The 19,876-nt window shown below is 39.7% G+C and overlaps 1 protein-coding gene across 6 annotated transcripts in view; it reads left to right on the top strand.

The window, feature by feature from the left end:
- THADA (THADA armadillo repeat containing) overlaps nucleotides 1-19,876 on the top strand; it is a 317,055-nt gene that overhangs the window by 117,798 nt on the left and 179,381 nt on the right. For 3 of the 6 annotated variants that reach the window (XM_045771620.2, XM_087863352.1, XM_087863348.1), the window contains 2 exons: nucleotides 17,446-17,535; nucleotides 18,853-18,984. In XM_045771620.2, the coding sequence (XP_045627576.2) occupies nucleotides 17,446-17,535; nucleotides 18,853-18,984 (222 nt within the window). Of the gene's footprint in view, nucleotides 1-4,668; nucleotides 4,808-17,445; nucleotides 17,536-18,852; nucleotides 18,985-19,876 lie in introns of those variants that run through there. The other 3 variants (XM_087863353.1, XM_087863350.1, XM_087863349.1) reach the window with 3 other exon arrangements.

Genomic DNA, 19,876 nt, shown 5'->3' with positions numbered 1-19,876 from the left:
GGAGACTAAGAGGCTTCTTTGGACGTATTTTCATTTTTATCCTGTGTTACCCTTTGTCCTTTCTATAAATAAGCCTTGGCCACCCTATTTATGGGATTTTGTGGAGGGGGGACGGTGAGGAGGTGACGCTCTGTGTCTATGTAAGGATATTTATCTCCTACCACCTGTTTTTTTTTCCCCTTTTCTTCCTTAGTATACTTGCAAATTAAAGTAATTTGGTGCTAAGTTCCAAAAAGACTGGAATAGACTTTATAGGGGACTGCCTCTTGTTGAAGGGCAAAGAAAGGAAGTGGAAGTAAATAAAAAGAACAAAATTGGGCATAAAGGAGGGAAAAATGAAGCAATAACAATTTGAATTGGACAAAAGGAAAAAATGTATTAGAAGATATTTGTGGGTAGTTCCCCGTAAATGGCTTTATAAACAACATTTTTGGTGTACAGTCATAAAATCCTCTGACCTATGAAACACCAATTTAATGGAATTAATTAAAAAGAAGATGGAATGCCAAAATTTACATATGAAAACTATCATCAACTGTTCGTTCAATTAGTTGTTTTTATTTAGGCTTTATATCAATCATTTTATAGGCTCCCTGGTTTCTGGCAAATTTGGAGACTTTCTGGAAAACTGTTAGAGTGACTTTTAATTATTTCCGTACAGGCTCAACTGCTAGCCAGTCTATTGTAATCACAAATGATTATATGAGAAATATGGTTTTCTTTTCCAAGGATGAAATATACTTTGTTATGAAGCATCTGTAGCTATTTCTGTTATATTTGGTTATGGAAGGGTCTATTTTTGCCACTAGAATGGACACATCGAAAACAAATAGTGTTTTCTTCTAATGTGTGAGTGGAAGAGTATGAGAACTGTCATTGTCTCACTTCCTTCGTTCGTGTGTGGGTGTGTGAGTGTGTGGGTGGGTGTGTGTGTGTGTGAGAGAGAGAGAGAGAGAGAGAGAGAGAGAGAATGTTTATGTGTAGACACCTGAACCATGTTTTTCCTACCAGTATGGATTCATCCATTTCACTTTATAGCTTTCTTCCTGGCCTTTGGCTCTTACAGATAATTTGGTGTATGATTCCTGCAAAATATAGGTGTTAACATATTCAAAATACTGTGTAAATTTTTTTTATGTGAAACCCAGATTTCACCCATATTTTCAAATGCCCCCCACTTAATGTATTTTTAAAGGCTATTTATTTGTATAGCAAGAATGAAAAGGACCTATGTTCTCTGGTACTCTTGGATCTTAGATTTTCAGAGTGTGTTGACCTTAATGGTAATTTATACTGATCTCCTCTGTTCCTTTCATCTCTCTTTAAAGTGGGGAGAGAAGCAAAGAGGCGGGGTAGCAGGAGCCAAGGCCAAAGAACAATGCACATATAATTTGTTGAGAAGGTACAGTGTTAGATTTGCCCCTGTATTATCTCATTTCTTGCAGTAACTCCACAGAGTAGGAACTATTATTCCCAGTTTATAGAAAACAAAACAGAGGGGTGCTCAGCAAGGTTGGACAAATCATTCAAGGTTACCTTGCCTATAAGTAGTACTGCTCTGATCTGACTGATTCCAAACCTTTGCTCTTTCTGTATTTTGTGCTTTCTCATTCCCACTCCACCACAGAGTAAATAATAAATGGGACATGGTTTCAAATTTTACACTATGATGTAGTAGCAGCCTTTTCTAAAATATTATGATGTGCATAGTATAAAAAAAAATACGTTGCCATTGGAAACAGGCTTAATTTAGTCAGATAAAGAATATTTGAACTGGGGCACTTGAGTGGCTCAGTCGATTAAGTGTTCAGTTCTTGATTTTGGCTCAGGTCATGATCGCAGGGTGGTGGGATCCAGCCCCGCAGGATGTCCTCTGGGTTCTGTGCTCAGCAGGGAGTCTGCTTGAGGTTTTCTCTCGCCCTCTGCCTCCCCCTTCCCCACGTGTGCTCTCTCTCTCTCTCTCTAAAATAAATAAATAAATCTTAAAAAAAGAATATTTGAACTGCCTTAGTTTATATAGCATATTATTACCTTTGTTAGAACTCACATCTTTTTTTAAAGATTTTATTTATTTATTTGAGAGAATGAGTATGTGAGCAAGAGAGCATAAGCAAGGGAGCAGCAGAGGGAGAGTGAGAAGCAGACTTCCCATTGAGCAGGGAGCCCGATGTAGGGCTTGATCTTAGGACCCTGAGATCATGACCTGAGCCAAAGGCAACCACTTAACCAACTGAGCCACCCAGACGCCCTGGCATTATTTTACTTTAAATGTGATTATATAATTGAGATGGGTATTTGGCTTAACACTGGAGAGTTGTACACATTTTTTAGACTTTACTTGAAGGTATCTATATACTTCAAATATTTACTGGGAAGTATCTCTGCGAGGTTAGGTAAAACATTTTACCAAACGCCCAGTTTCAACGAGAGTCTATTGGGAAAGGTTAAATAGCACCGTAGAGCAGTCTTTTGGCATTCAAGCAGTTCCTCTGCTCAAATAACGGTGAATATAATTGATGGTCTTAGTAATAAGGTCATAAAGTCAAAAAGAGTTACCACAGTGTGGTCACCATTTTGACCATAAGGAACAGTATGTAAAAGTTGGTTAGCTGAAAAGATTTCCTGCCTCCTTAATAACTATTGTGTCTCTGTTTCTTTAGAGTCATAGCCGAACTGGAAAGAAGGGAAAAATCTTTTAAGTAGAACATTTTGTGTTTAGAATTGGTGTTCTTTAGATTCATATGATGAAAAGCTTCTGTGGATGAGTGCAAACCAGACCTGTCCTTTGAATAAAAATACCTTTCTGCTATGTGGCTTATGCAGAGTGGACTTCATTTGTGCCTTCTTCTTGTTGACCTGTCTGTAACCCTTGTTTGACACATTACAGAATTTCATGTTTCTGTTTTTAACCGGTAGAATTATTTGTTGCATTGGAATACGTGTGTGTATGTGTGTATCTGTGTGACAGGGAGGGAAGTACTACAATCATTCCAAGAAACAGCTGCCATCTAAGATTACAATCAGTATTAGAAAAATAATAGAGCTTTAAAAAAAAGAAAGGAATGAAATAAAAACAGACATAATATAGGGGCCAGAAAAAAACATTAAAAAAAAGTTAATATTCTCAGAGAAATAAAATGAAATTGATTACATGAACTACATGAAGTAAGAACAGAACAGCATCTTTAAAGGAGCAACCAGAGAATAAGAAAGAACTCCAGAAATGTAAAAAATAAGATAACCCAAGTAAAAATTTCAGTACACAGGATGGAACACAGAGTAAAATATCTCTTTCAGAGGTAACGCTAAAGAGAGCAAGAGGGATGGAATGTGGGAGGGAAAAAAGAAAATTAGAAGATTATTTCAGGCAGTTCAACATCCAGCTTATAGAAGAGCTAAGAAAATTGAGGGCAGGAAATTGTCAAAGAAATAATAGCACAGGAAAATTTCCTAGAAGTAAAGGACGTGAGTTCCAGTACAACGAATAGCAAACAGTCCACACCAAGACACATGATCATGCAATGTCTTAAATTTTGTAGAGAGAGAAAAAAAAAAAAAAACCCCAAACAGTTAACATACAGAGAACTAAGAATCAAAATGGCAACAGACATAGAAGATAGAAGTTAATGGAGCATTACCTTCAAAATTCTGATGGCTTGTGATTTCCTTCTTCTTATTCTGTATTCAGCCAGACTATTGATCCAATGTGGAGATAAAATCATTAGAATGTGCTTTTATTCAAAACATTTTTTTTAAATTAAGGAAAACTAGATTTTTTTTTTCTTTCTACTTCCAGAACATAACTGAGTGAAAGCACCTAAATATTTTGTGAAAAGCAAGTTTCTGAACATTTGTTCAACACACCAATGTCTGCCATGCCTCCAAAACAACTGTGTATCTTGAATGTATAATTTTAACGCTTTTGTATGTGTATAGGAAAGGTCCAGAATGGGGCAGGGTGAAATTTCTTTTACTACTTACTCTGTATATTGTCTCATGTTTGTTTTTTTTAAATTAGTGTACATTAATTGTAATCAATAGAATATAACTTAAGGGGGGGGGAAGAGACATGACTTAACTCCTTCATCTATTTTTTAAAATCTGGGAAGTGCATGCTATGTCTGTCTCCTCTACTAGATGCTGTAGGAGACACAGTTGAAGTAGAAAACACAGCCTCAGCCTTTGAAGGATTTTGGGACTGGCTGTTAAGGGGAAACACGCATGGAAGGGAATGGCTCCCAGCCGTGTTGAAAGTCTGCCTCTGTGTGATCTCAATGTACAGGCTACTCCCAGGGCCAAGCAGATGGCTTTCCAGGGTCTGTAAAGAGATGGCAGCCTACTTACTTCAGAGTACCTTAAAAAACCAGCATTCGTGAGAACACCAAACACAGGATCCTGATCTTGGAATGTCTAATTTAATAACTTTCATTTGCATTTCTATAGAAACCAACATGCTTCCTGCTGCCAACCCCAGGAGCCAGAGGTTAGAGTTTTTAATAATAATAACAATAATGAGTTATACTTATTCCAGATTAGTTTTCTGGCTCTCCAAAAAACAAATGGCTAAGATGTCCAAAATGTTCCTTTCACAGCTCTGCCAAGTGCTGGCTTCTCCTCTCTGTCTGGAGATCCAGCCAATCTGTTGAAAATTATCCCATTTTTTTTGAGTACTTCCAGGCAGTTGTTCAGAGAGAAGACTAAATCCTGCAGTCTGAGATGGACAGCCACAAATGGAGACTCTTTTCCATACTTCTGCAGCAGAAGAAAATGACACTTTGTGTTCGGAGTCTTATTTCATTTCTTCTGGGTATGAATTTGGAAAAATGTACACAGGACATCACATAATACCTGGTTGTGGACAACATCGTGTATTAATTGGGAGTGTAACATTTGCCTGGTGACTGCTTGTTTTTTTTGTTTTTGTTTTTGTTTTTCCTTGTAAATAAGCCTTGGCCTAAGTGTTCACAAACTTCCAGAAAACATGAGTTCACTGGGGGAAAAGAAGCATTGAGCCTAAATAAGAAATAGTCCATACCGTCTTTTCTGGTTTGATTTGCATGGGAGTTAGAGGGGTTTTTGGTGTTTTTGTTTTTGTTTTTGTTTGGGGGGTTGTGTGGAGAGCGGTTAGAGGCATTGTAATGAGTGAAGTAAGATTCTCTTAATTGGAATACAGGAGAGACTTGAAACTTATTAGACCCAATGGAAGATCTGTGGTTCTGTGATCTCTGAAAGTACTTTGTAAGAGCAGATGGATAGATTTTTAAAGATAAGCTTGGCTGGCAGTTGGCCTGCTCATCTACTCCCCTTAAAGTCAGTGGGTGGGCCTGGCTTAGTGCATGGGAGTGGAAGCTCAGGTTGGGAACCTGATCTAACTTGAGCAGGCTGACTGACAGTAGTGGAGAGATGGCTGTCCAGCCCAATCATGGGACACGCACTCCTTTGAAAACTGACCTGTCTGGGCCACAGTGTCTTCTGCTCATTACGTGGCTGCCTCGCACAGGATGCTTGGGTTCCCCGTGTAACAGAAACCCTGAAAAGTCTGATGGCTTGATTGGGGAACAAGAGAATAGCGTTCTAGGCCTGCACTTTCCCCCCAACCTATATTTTGATCTCAGGAGACTCCCTTGATTCCTCTGGGCATCAGTTTCCTCATCTGTGAGATTAAATGATCAGGGTAGTAGACGTCTCTGAAAGTCCTTCTAGTTTGAGTATGTTCCTTGAAGGCTGGGACTCTATTGGCACCTTTCCTTTGCTTTAATAATACAAGTTGGCATATTAATATTAGCCTTAGTGAAAATCAAAATGTCTGTAAGACTTGGAGTAGGATCCTGAAAGAGTTAATTGGACAAAAGTATTACAGGGATAGAAACCAAAAAACTTATTTTGAAATATTGGACCTTATGCTAAATTAGTCTATTGTTAATGCGGAAAAGAAATTTCTAGGTGATTTTTTGCTAGTGTTTTAGATGAGGGAGGTTTAGCTCTGTTTGAACTGTTTGCATATTTAGTGCTTGTGCTTGGCTAGGGTTTTAATACTTACACGATGCTCTTTAGAATTACCAAATAAGAATTCATAAAGTAATATCTTTATAGAGTCCGGCTGACGGGGATAGGACCCCTATGGTTGAAAAGAGGACAGCCCATCGTTAATTGGGGCAAGATTTGTGGAGGAAGTTCTGAGAAAAACATTAAGGCAGCAGCAGGTATTCACGGAGCTCCTCCTAGGTGCTGGCACCATTCTAGGTGTTGGGGTTGGAGCAGAAACAAGACAGCTTTCGGTTTCAAGGAGCAACTTCCTAGTGAGCGGAGACAGACTTGAAACATGTTTAATAAAACAACAGTTATTGTAGGGAATGGTGAGCAGTAGTGGATGGAGTGTGCTTCTTTAGCCAGAGAGGTTGGAACAATGGGAATAATAGGAAGGGAGGAGGTGAGGAATGTGGACTTTGTCTTGCAAGACCACTCTAAAGTGTGCCTCTTGAGTTCATGGAGGTGTATCAGGGCCTACGCTTGCTAAGATGAAGGGGGAGGCCAAGTGATGACCACTCACCTCAACCCTGCTTCCAACCAGAACGGTTCTGGCTTTCTTTTGTTTTAAATATTGGGATCATATTTGAAACAAGTTGTCCATTGCTTTAAAGATTTGGGAAATAGCTGCCTTGGAATAAACCAGTTATGTTCATTCTTGCCCCTTAGTGCCTTAGCGCTGATGTTTTGGCAGTTGAGGTAGATAGGAAGAATAACCCCCCTTCCCCCCACCAGACATGAGGTCCTAATCCCTGGAACCTATAAATGTTAGCTTGTAAAGACCAGAGGTCTGTGTCGATGTGATTAAATTAAGGATTTTGCAGTGGGGTGATTATCTTGGATTGTTTGGGTGGGCTCGAGTGCAGTCACTGATAAGAGGAAGACAGGGTGAGGTCTGAGAGATAGAAGAGGAGAACTCAGTATGACCACAGAGACAGAGATTAGAGCCACACAGCTACAGGCCAAGGAAGGCCAGCAGCCACCAGAAGCTAGAAGAGGCAAGAATTAGGTTCTCTCTAGAGTCTCTGGAGGTGCCCTGCTGGCACTTTGATTTTGGACCATTGGTGTTTTTTTTTATATTAATTTTTTAAGACTTTATTTGTTTATGTGTTTTAGAGATTGGGGAGAGGTGGAGAGGGAGAGAGAGAATCCCAAGCAGGCTCAATCCCACAACCCTGAGACCATGACCTGAGCCAAAATCAAGAGTTGGACACTTAACTGACTGAGCCACCCAAGCGCCCCAAAACTTTATTATTAAGTCATCTCTACACCCAACGTGGGGCTTGAATTTACAGCCCTGAGATTAAGAGTCACACACTCTACCGACTGAGTCAGCCAGGCGCCCCCGGACCATCAATACTGATTTAGATTTCTGGCTTCCAGAGCTGTGAGAGAATAAATAATAGTCGTTAAGTTGGATTATATGTTCCTTGATACCAGCATCCCTTTTATTCAGTGTTACCTTTTCGACAGAGTCTGACTCAGTCCCTTGAACATCATGACTGTGTGTTAGTGACCTGCTGCTGCTGCATAACAAATACCCTAAAATGTAGTGGCTTAAAGTAACAACTCATTATTTCTCACAGTTCTGCGGGTTGACTGGGTTCAGATGGTTCAGCCTCACCACGTGGTGTCATCTGGGATCCCTCAGGTGGCTGCAATATCTGAGACCTCAGCTGGGACTGGAATGACCAAGATGGTTTCACATTCACATGTCTGGAACCTCAACTGGGAATAAATGACGGAGGTGGGGGCTGATGGGGCCTCTGTCTAGCAGAGTAGTCAAGTCTCGAAGACCATGAATGCAGAAGCTGCCATGCCTCTTGAAGCCTAAGGCAGAACTGGCACAGCATCACTTCCACCACCTTCTGTGGATCAAAGAAGTCCCAAGCTAGACAGAGTCAGGGGAGAGGAAACAGATCCTGCCTCTTGAAGGGAGGGAGGCCTGCATATATAGCAAGGGTAGTAGGAATTATTGTTGGCCATCTTTGCAAACACTGTACCACAAACTGTTTAGACAATGACTATCGAATTAACTATTGGAGATGGACTGATTCTGAGACTTTATAGATGACAGGATTTAGAAAGACACATTCTCTAAGAAACAAATTTCTGGTGTAAAAAAAATCCATATAAGCTGCCCAGATGGGACCTTGTGCACATGAGCAATTCAGGAGATGTATGTTTACTGATCATCTGGCTGTGGAATGAGTAGGAATGTATTTCCAGGCTCATCCTTGGGCCAGTAACTTCTACAAGGGGAATGGCAGGGCACTTCCAGAACCAAGAGTTTCCACTTCCCTCCATGAGTGGAGCATAGTGATGGCTGATTTTGTGATTTGGGAGATTCTCCACCTGGAAAGCAGCTCCTAAAGGGAAGGATTGGGAAAACATTCAGTTAAGTCCAAGAATGTCGTGGCTGTCTACGGAGGATCGGAAGGGAGATGAGATTGGCAGGAGACCTGGTCAGAGTCCATGCTCTTAGAAGAGAGGCCCCAAAGAAGATGCCCTTCTTTTAACTTCCTTCACGGTTTGCCTGAAGTGTAGTAACAGGCCTTCCTGGTGGGACCATGGCCACGATCACAAGTGCTTGCTGAGTGTGAGATTCTGGCCCTGGGGCCTCTGACATCTGTTCCGCCCAATCACTCATTCTTTCTAAATTACCGCTGCTCAAGGGAGGAATGCTGGTGTCAGGCTGGCTCAGAGGTGGGGAGAGGATTCTAGGAACAGAGTCAGAGATGGCCGATCCTCCTGGTGGGGTTCCAAACCCAGATTTCTTTTTTCTTAGTTGTTTCTGTTTTATTAGTTTGTGTTTGCTCCTCCTTTGAAATGTGTGTGTGCGCGTGCTTTGTCTTCTTTGTAGGTTTGTTTCCATTTCGGGGTACCGTTTCTCTTAAGATGCGCTTGTTCTTTTTATCAGCAATCACTGTGGCCAGGAGGCACAGGCCCTTTGCTGATTTCTCTCCTCTAGAGGGGTTTTATAGGCCAGAATCTGGGGATAGCTAGGTTTTAATAGTTTATTGGGTTCCCATTTGAAAAACCAACCGAAAACCTCCAGGCTTTTGCCTTCGGCGTTTGTTTTCATCTCATGAAACCAGGTGTTTGCACCATGGCCTATGAATGAGTCCTGGTCTTTTTTTTTTTTTTAAACCAGGCACAAGCTATGCCTTTGCTGCTGTTTACTATGGAGTTCCTTTCTCTGCATGTTTTTGCTTGCCTTTGCAAGCTTTCTCTCTTTAGACTTTTGTACATTACTCTCTTGATCCCTGTTCCTGAGATGATTCAGTATGACAGGGGATCTGTATGTAGGAATTGGGGGGTGGGGATACCTTATTTTCACTTGTAACATGGTTCACGGAATGCTTCTTTGCACGGTCGTTTTTTATCAGGATGCTTTTGTTAAGCTCAGAAGCATTTGCTTTCAGCGTTTCAATTTCCATATGTGTGGCAGATCTTAGGACAGGGTCTCTAAGAGAAGTAGAAGCTTGATTCAAGTGAAGATTGTGCTAGGCCGTTAGATGGCAGGTGGGATTCAAAGACGGTCCAAATGATGAAAGCTCAGATGCTCTCAAAAACTAGAGCATTACCATTACCTCGGCATTACCAAGATTAGATGTGGAATGTGCAGACCAAGAGAAGCTCTGAACGTGGCTGGGGTAGGGACTGCCTTCCACGCATGGCTTAGCCAGGATGGGGCCTAGTCGTTCTCGGCTGGTGTCTGGGTTAGGGCCCCAGACATATGCTCCAATGTAGGAGAGGCACAGAGAGTGTACCACACTGAGGCTACTGCATTCAGATGGTCCAGATAGGTACGGAACAGTGTTCTTGCTACAGTGTTAAGTGTAAAAAGCAGATAATTAAGGAATATATAAGAAGGAGAAAGGTGTAGATGGACAGACATCAGAACAGACTAGCAGCCATCTTCAGGTGCCGGGTTTGTGGTGGTTTTGAGATTTTTCTTTGCAGTGTCCTTTATTATCTTATTTGTCCTCAGTAAACAAGTAGTGCTAGAATAATTTTTAAAAAGCTTTTAAAAGAAAACAAAACGGTGCTGGGCAAGCATTTTCATTCAGTCAGTCAGCCTCTGTTGCCTGCCAGCGTTGTTCACAGTGTTGGCTGGGCTTGCGGGGGCCCACACTGAATGGCTCAGCAGAGGAGTGCCGTGGGGGAGCTCGCAGCCCCTCTGCGCTCCTGGTGCCTGGCAAGTGGATTTCTTCAAGGAGCCTCTGTGTTTCCCCAAGGACCTCTCCATGAGCTGTGCCTGCATAGTTCTTACCTGACAGGATGGGAAATAACTCACCTTTTGTAGAATCTGACAGTCCCAAGGTTAAAACTGCTTTATTCTCATTCCCTGTCCTGGCTTGTTTGTTTTCACCTTAGTCTGTCGGTTTTATCCCATTCACAACATTTGGTGGTCTCCTTTTGTCTTCCTAGAAGCTTGAATTTATAGAGATTCCGTTTTTCCTTTTTGGTTATCACTTCTTTTGTTTCCATAAAGTTGCAGGGCTAGTTTTTGGCCACATAGATAAACAGGTTTGAAATGCCTGTCACTGGAGAATTTACCCCCAGGGCTTGCTGTATTTGTGGAGGTGACATATCAGCCTGTTTGCTTATATGGGTGAACTGGAATTGAACTGTTTGTAAATCAGTGAGAGACAAGCTTTATATATTTGTGTTTAAGAAATTTCAAGTCCTGGCAGGATACTCAGTTTATTAATTCAAATCAGGATTTTGAATGTTCTCAGATACAGCTAACGATTCACTTCAAGAAATTTTTAATGTGTTACCATCTGAGGCATAATTCCTTTTCTCCTTGATTAAGAGAAATTGTGTTGAAGCTGGATGGGTGGTTAGGTGTCAGTTGGGTAGGAACCAGTCACTGAGAAAAAGAAAAAAGGTGTAAGGCATAGATTGAGGTCATCCATAGTAGAATGTTTTTCTTCTCTGGCTCATCTTACTTATTGATTCATGGAGAGAATATTTACCAGTCAGCCAGTGTTTACGTAGAATTGTGGTTTGTATCAAGACTGATACAGGGGCACCTGGGTGGCTCAGTTGGTTGGGCGTCTGCCTTCGGCTTGGATCATGGTCCCAGGGTCCTGGGATCAAGCCCCACCATCGGGGTCTCTGCTCAGTGGAGAGACTGCTTCCCCCACCTGCTGCTCTGCCTGCTTGTGCTCTGTCTCTCTCTCTCTATCAAATAAATAAATAAAATCTTCAAAAAAAAAAAAAGAGTGATACAAGGAAGTATGAATGTGGTCTCTTACCTATAGATATTTATAGATATTTATTCTCTAGCTGAGATGCAAAGTACGTTCAGTGAATGTCCATTGGGTCACCATGTTTCTACCCTCTCTGTGGTCTGGTTCATCTGCTCTTGGCACATCTCTCTGCTCTTCAGAAACTTTCAGTGCTTATAAGATGCAGGCTAAGGTGCTTAGTCTGGCATGGAAATTTCTGAAAACTTGTATGCCATCCTGCCTTTTCTGTCTTGTCTTGTCATGAAGCCCTCTTTTCATCCAGCCAGTTTATCTACTCGTTTGGTTTCTGTAACTACCCACCCTCCCCATGCTATTTTGTCTCCCTTTTAATCCATTCTTACCCAATTTTTCCAAACTCATCTTGGTTTCCATGTTTCCCACCAACTGTTCCCTAACCTCCAGCTCCCAGTGATATCTTTCCCAGCTCCTCTGGTACTGGAAGCTCTAGTTATTTGATCCTTAAAGGGGTTTGCCTCCCCTGGTTATAGCCTATGCATGTGCCTTGTCTTCCTAACCAGATCTTAAGCCCCAAGATCAGTGACTATTTCATATTGTTAGTTTCTTCCATGGGACGTAGCACAGTGCTCAACATGAAGTATGTAGGTATTTAAAATATTTGCTGCCTTCCTGAGAAAACTATGATCATGCTAGAGTTTTGATTAAGTAGAAATGAGAGGTAAGACTCACATGTTCCAGGATTCACATATGGACTAAAATGGTCCCATGATCTTGGCCTTTTAAAATAAAGCTATAGATTCCAGACCTATACGGGCAGCCCAGGACCCATGAGCAGCCTATGAACTGTAGGCATTCTGCTGTAGTTGAGAATCAGGAGTGAGTCAAGTTTGAATAAGCCCCTTAGATAATTCGGATATCCTCCTATGCCTTACCTCTTGAGGCTCTGTTTTATAATATGCAAGAATTGTTAATATTGAATATCCTTCAGGCAGCACTCCGTACACATTTAGCCAAGTCTTTAGTAGCCCTTGGCTGATGCGGATTTGAGATGGTGGTAACCCAGCAAGTACTCAACTCTTTGCCATTTGCAGTGAATGGAGCCCTGGCCAGAAACAGAGTTGACATTTTCTTTTTTTCTTTCTTTCTTTCTTTTTTTTTTTTTAATTTCAAGTTTTTATTTAAATTCTAGCTCGTTAACATATATGGTAGAATTGGTTTCAGGTGTAGAATTTAATGATTGATCACTTGATGATCACCAGTGCTCATCACAAGTGCCCTCCTTAATACCCATCACCCATTTAACCCATCCCCCACCGTCCTCCCCCCATCAACCCTCAGTTTGTTCTCTGTAGTTAGGAGTCTCTTAGAGTTTTCTTAACATTTTCTTAGACATTTTCTTAACAGTATCCAGGAGCCTGAGAATGCTGGGATAGAAAGGCAACTCCTGTGTGCAGAGAGTACCTAAGCAAGGTCGGAATTCTCCTTAGAAAGTAATTTTGGTTTTTCTCAAACCCTGACAGATGCACAGTTGATGCTTCAAAGTCCTACACCACCAAGCATGGACACAATAATTTTCACAGAATCTTTTCTTTAAAGATAAAGTCAAAACCCACCAAATTATTAAGAACAAAACAATTACTTAAAACATTCACCAAATGTTTAACTTTGAATAATGTACCTTCTTCAAATATTCTGCAACATAAACTAGTTGGTAAATATCTACTAAGTTAACTGAATGAGGTAATTCACTGGGACAATTAGTTGTAATTCAATTAAGACAATGACTTTAACTGGAGAATAGTAGCTCCAGAGCCTTTTTCTCTGGCAGTATTTGTGGTCAGCGGAGCCTGTTATTTATCAAGGCAATTTCTAGATCATGGTAATGCAGTCATATGGTCTGCTTACATGAGAATACTTCTCTCTCTTGACACCACCAAGACATTTTGGACCATTAAGGAGTGACTTACTCCCCTAGAAATACTGATTCCTCAAGAAGACTTATCCACCAGGATTTGTGGTATAGATGGAGAGATTCCATATGGGCAAGTATACACAGGGATTTCAGTATTGAATTCATACACAGTTTTAAGTGACTCCACTAAAAATGGAAACTGATGTTCTTGACCAGTTTTGCTTAGCGATACTAAAGAATGTTAACAATGGCCTGTAGTGGAATAGTTTGTGGTCTCTCTGTGTGAAACATTGACCCTGCAAAGCCCAGGTTTGCCATTTATTAACAGGAAAATTTACATGTCATTGTTTGTAACAGTAAGGTAACAACCAAAAGGCCTATTGTTTGGGATTAAATCAATTGCACTCAACATACAATGGATTACTCTGCAGCCATTAAGTGGAAAGAAATAGAATGGTGTGCCTGATATTGAATGATTTCTCAAATATAGTTCAAATGAAAAATAAAATCAAGGGGCACAACCGTATGTATAATATGCATATTTGTGGGAAAAAGGAGGTGAACTAAAAGTATGTGCTTATATAAACAAATTTTTTAAAAGGAAAGCTGAAATGCTTTTGTATAGTTGTCTACGCGGAGGGGCACTGGGAGATCTAGTATGTGGGGTTTTTTTTAATGTTCGTGTTTGTTATTTTTTCCACAAAATGTCTACTAATTAAAAAAAGAAGTGAGCACATTTTTGTGTAAATGTCCAATAAATGTTCAATAGATCTGTAATTTAAAAGGAAGTAAGGACTTCCTCTTCTTTAAAAAAAATTGGTTTTACTGAATGTGAAATAGGTATAACAGAAAATTTATGTGGTGTGTGTAAGGTATAAAGAGTAACTATGCCACACACACTTTTAGATCCAACACCTGCTTTAGCAATGGAACGTTTCTTTTGAAGCCCCTATATATTCCTTCCTAATCCCATCTCCTGTCTTTTCCCCCTTGGAGAAGTGATTGATTACTTTTGCCAATTTTGTTTGTATTTATTCCTTTGCTTTTCATTTTTTTCTCACTTAAATTTGTTTCTCTAAGCAATGTGTTATTTAATGGTGCTTTATTGTAATCTTTGTGTAGAAGGATTATATTACATGTATTCTTCTTTAACTCGCTTTTTTCACTTAACGTGATGTTCCTGAGATACGTCTGTGTTGCCGCATCTGTGGTTCATTCAGATTTACTGCTCTACAGTGTTCCATTGTGTGAGTGTACAGTTTATTCACTCTGCTCTTGATGGACATATGGCTGCTATGCATATGCTTGTACAAGCCTTCTGGTGCCCACGTCCAAGAGTTTATTAGGCCGTTTACCTAGAAATAGCATTTGTGAATCACTGGCTAAACACATCTATGACTTTCAAGAAAATGTCAGATTATTTTAAAAATTGTTGTAGGAATTTTTGTTTCCATCAACAGTGTCCTAAGAGTTCTAGTACTTGGTATTATCAGACTTTTCTCTCTTTGCCAGTTGATATAAAATGGTCTCTCAGTACGATTAAACATCTTATGTTTATTGGTTGCTAATGTTTATTTTCTGTGGATTATATTTTAATAGGTTTTATCCATTTTTATATTCAGTTTTTTGTGTTTTAACTTACTGATTTCACTGGAGTTCTTCATATATTCTCATACTAATGATGTAATTCTCAGTTACACGCATTACACATTTTCTCCCCATTTGTGGCTTGGCAAATAAAAACGTTTACTTCCATCATTTTAAAACCTTTTTATTATGGGAATTTTTAACGTATGTAAGAATGAAGAGAATAGTATAACTAACCCCTGCATATCCATCACTCGACTTCAACAATTACCAACATTTTGCCAATCTTATTTTGTCCATTTCTTGTCCTCCTGAGGTCACAAGGCATCATGTCATTTTTCCTGTAAATACTTCAGGATCCATGACTGATTTGATAAGAGAGTTTAAAAAGAAACACACCATGCTATTATCATGTGTAACAAAGTTAATAATTCCTTAACCTTCAACTTTTCCCAATTCTCTTAGAAATGCCTTTTTATAATTGGCTTGTTAGAATCAGGATCCCAACAGGGTCCACATGTGCTTATTCTTTTTTGGCCTCATAAGTCTGCTAAGTCTCTTAGTCTCTTTTATTTCATAATGTTTGATACTCCTCCTCTGCCAAAAATACTTTGTTTGTGTATTATTTTGTGTTTTTATTTATGGTTTTTTTTGGTGTGTGTGCAAAAATTTTTAAAAATATTAACTGATGTACTTGAATATATAAATTATTATTTTTATTGGAATTGCATTGAATTTGGTCAGAATTTCCTCTTTATAATATTGAATCTTCTTAAAAAAATACTGAATCTTCTTATCCATGAACCTGGCACATCTCTCCTATTTAAGGCTTATGTCTTTTCTTACAGCATCTCCCTCTTAAAATTATGATACACCAATGTAGAAGAAAAAGAATTTTGCACCTGAAACTAATGCCACATTGTGTGTCAACTATACTTCAGTTAAAAAATAATAATAAATTTTTAAAAGAAAAAAAGAACCTTTGACTCTACCTCACACCATACATAAAAATTAATTTGAAATGGATCATGGACCTCAAGATAAAAGCTAAAACTATAAAACTCCTAGAAGGAAACAACATCTTTGTGACATTGGGCTAGGCAGAGATTTCTTAAGCCATGGAAAACATGAATCATTAAAAAAAAAAAAAAAGGATCCAATTATTGGACTAAAACCTTCTGCTCATCAGAAGACATAATTAGGAAAATAAATTGGCAAGCCACAGACTAAGAGGGTACATGTAATGCACTCGTATGGCAAAGGAAGTAAGCAACCTAATGTGAATACAGGCAAAAATTTTGAATAGATACTTCACAAAGGGCCATATCAACAACCAAACCACAAAAAGAGTATTTAATAACATCATTAGTCATCAAAGAAATGCAAATCAAAACCACAGGGATCTACCACTAGGATGGCTTAAGTGGATAAAGAGAAAGACAACAGCAAATGTTGGAAAGGACACAGAGCCACTAGAACTCTCGTTTATTGTTGATGGGAGTATAAAATGCTGTAATTATTTAGGGAAACTGTCGGTTTCCTAAAATGTTAAACATACTGAAGTTTTATTCTCAGATACTTATTTAAGAGAAATGAAAACATGTCCACAAAAACCTTGTGTAAGAATGTTCCTAGCAGCTTTATTCATAATAGCCTACAAATGGAAACAGCCCATACCCGTCAAGAGGAGAATGGAAAAACAAACTTGTATATTCATACAATGGACTACTACTCAACAAAAAAAGAATCAAGCTATTGATACATTGAGTAACATGGATAAACTTTATGCAGAGTGAAAAAAGCCAGATGCAAAAAATTATGTAAGGTATTATTACATTTATATGAAATTCTAGAATAGACAAAACCAAATTACAATAGAAAGAAAATTTCTGAGTCCTCATAGGAGTGGGTTACACGAGTATAAGCATTTGTGAAAACTGAATGGATCTTGTCAGAATTCAAGAGTAGTGTTTATAAAGATGGAAAGGTAATCCTCACAGGTGTCAGCTGAGATTGGATGTCCAGAACTGTATACACCAAATCTGTGCCTCTGATAACCTCTGATAACCAACTCCAGACCAGTGGTCTTCAACTGGGGACCATTTTACCCCTCAGGATACATTTGGCAATGTCCACAGACATTTTTGATTGTCATGACTTGAAGGGGGGAGGTGTATTTACTGGCATTTGATGGGTAGAAGCAGCGGAGGCTGCTAACATCCTACAGTCACATGGCAGTCCCCCACAACAGCAAATTGTCTGGTTCAAAATATCACTGGCGTCAACTTGGAGAAACCTGTTCTAGACCTGCCCTTGTTACAGAAGCTGTCAGCTTTAGCCAACCAGATGCTGACCATGTATTCACAGTCCAAATCAATTGTGGAAACTTGGCATTTGTGATCTTGACAGATTACATATTTCTTCCCAGCAGAATTTAATATCAAATATTTGTAAATATACATAATCTTAAATTTTGAGATAAAATTCCATGTGTTAAGAGCACTTCCAAAACCAAAATTAAATGTTTTGTTTTGATTGATTGTTGAATTTTTAGGATGAGGTTTGTTCTTAACTTTTTTTTCATTAAATATTCAAGCGAATGACCTTGGGTATCTTCCTTTAGATAAAATAAAATAAAAAGGCTTTATTATTAGATCAGAGGAAATAAATAATAGTAATTTGTTTTTCTTCCTTTTACAGAATGACAGGAAGCGAATTTTTTTCTCGGTTCCCGGAACTCTACCCCTTTCTTCTCCAACAGTTGGAAGCTGTAGCTAGTACTGTGGACAGGTAAGAAGAGAATAGCGTGGGACACAGTGAAATCAAGAAAGTGAATTACTTCATTAATCTAGATTTTTCCTTCCAGGCAACAGTTTTTAATCAACTCCTTCCTTGTAACTTAGATGGATTTTTTAAAAAGTGCTTCTTTATTACATCCTGTTGCCTGACTCTCTACAGTAGATTTGTACCTGAAAAGTTGTATAAAATCCTGTTTTGGTTTTGGTTTTGTTTTTTATAGAGGTGGGGGGTGGGGGAGCGAGAGGGAGAGAGAGAATCTTAAGCAGGGTCCAAGCACAGAGGCAGACCTGGAGCGCTTACGACTCTGAGATCATGACCTGAGCCGAAATCAAGAGCCAGATGCTTAACTGACTGAGCCACCCAGGCACCCCTAATACCCTGTTTTTATAATATATTTTTTATTTTTAAGATCCTGTTTTATGTTGATTTTTCAAATTCTGTTTTCAGTGAACATTTTTAGCTTCTTAGAAACATGTGGCGATTTCTTCTAAAAAGCATTTTCTTCCCATGATATTTAAAAATCTCTGTGTTTACATACTGAGTTTGCTGTCACAAACACCAGCCATTGTTTCTTACTGGCCTCCTGCAGTTGACCATTGTGAGAGTAAGCAAATAGCTGGCTGGTCTGGTCACCTGTGACCAGAAATGGCACTGGCGTGCCTGACCCTAGAAACAAAATAAAGCCGTTCAGAGAGGGCTTCCCATCTGATCAGGGCACAAAGAAAAGTATATCATTGTCCTTTCAATCACATCCTGTACCAATAGTGGAATTTTTAGAATGGCGTCTTAGAACATCTGCCTTTTTATTCTTCTAGCCAAACTTGCACTTGATATGAATTTACACTCATTATCTGTATTGGGGAAGTAAAACAACATCAATGAATTTTACTTCTGTTTATGTTGCATTTCCTCACATTAGTAATTTGTCCAGAGAGGCTTTTCTGGCCCCAGTAGGTGACCGTTCAAGCTTTCATAAGTACATTTGGCTGTTGAAAGTTTCACATTTCATACTGTGGAACTCCTTTCTGCTGTATGAACAGCTCAAATCAAAACACAGACACGAACTAACAATTAGCTTTGAGAAGAGAATCGTGTGCTGGAGCCCAATCCATGGCTTTGCCAGTAGCCCTTCCTTATTTGCACATTAGGAATATATGAAATGAATGGACGGGAAAAAAACGAAAAAGGGGAAACGATCTTCTGATTATAGAGAGTCTCACTTTATATTCATAATCATTTAATGAGAAAATGCTTTGTGTCTCACCTCTTAAATTTTAAATCTTTTATGTACAATAACTTTTGTTTCAGTGATACGGGAGAACTCAACCGTCATCCAAGCATGTTTCTCTTACTTCTGGTGTTGGGAAGACTCTACCCTTCCCCGATGGACGGCACCAACTCTGCTCTCAGCATGGCGCCTTTCATTCCCTTCATTATGAGGTAGTGTGTGCTTCGCGGAAATAATGCAGTGGGCACGGGGGCCATATGGGGGCTATATATGTTACCTTGTTGTTATTTCAGAAAGTACAGTTGGTTTTTGTTTTTGTTTTTGTTTTGTTTTTTACTTTGGGAGGAGTCTTGTGAAAGCAAGGGCCTGGGGGCTATTGCCATTGCCCCCAGCTGGTCTCCAGGGTTTCAGGGGAAAGTGCTTCTCTCATGGGTGCAGAAGCCCGTAGCCATAGCCACTGTTTAAGTAATGTTCCCTTGTCACTCTGCATGCTGACGGATGTGTGGTGTTGTTAGGAGATGCCTGCTTTTGCAAAACATAGCCTGGGTATTTGCTTTATTCCTGTGTTGAGCCTAGCCAGCCGGAGGCAGACTTGGTCCTGGCATTAGAGCCCCTGTCCAAGGGTTGAAGAGGACATTTGTCCCTTCTCTCTGGAGGAGTTTGCTAGTGGGTGCAAGGGGTAGCAGCTAGCTGGCCGTGCTGTGTGGCACAAGTTTCCAGCCTCGAGCACCTGAGAGAAAGCGTGCGTACAGATTATACGTGGAACCAGATGGTGACAGGCTTTTCTGCTCTAGAGCCTATTGCCACTTCCTCTGTTACAGTTTCTGAGGTGATTTGCCAGCTCCTGATCACATTTTTCATTTTCGATCATAGCCCTCAATAAATAGGCCTCCAAAAAGTCTTAAAAATTTTCTTATGGGACATTTCAGAAGCCCAGTCATATTAGTTAGCTTTTACCTTTCTGCTTACGTCTCGATAAAGCAGCACTTTCATTTTTATTTATCTGCCAAAACCTGAGGTAGACTTAGAGCAGAACGTTAAGTACACCAGACTCAAGAGAATGTGTTTGTTGTTTATGTGGCGCCCTGGGTTCCACTTCCTGGT

This window comes from Ursus americanus, chromosome 7 (assembly GCF_024610735.1).
Source record: "Ursus americanus isolate L20-20 chromosome 7, mUrsAme1.1.p, whole genome shotgun sequence".
Taxonomy (NCBI): Eukaryota; Metazoa; Chordata; class Mammalia; order Carnivora; family Ursidae; genus Ursus; species Ursus americanus.
The sequence above is the reverse complement of the archived record's forward strand: the minus strand, read 5'-3'. Positions and strand labels throughout refer to the sequence as shown.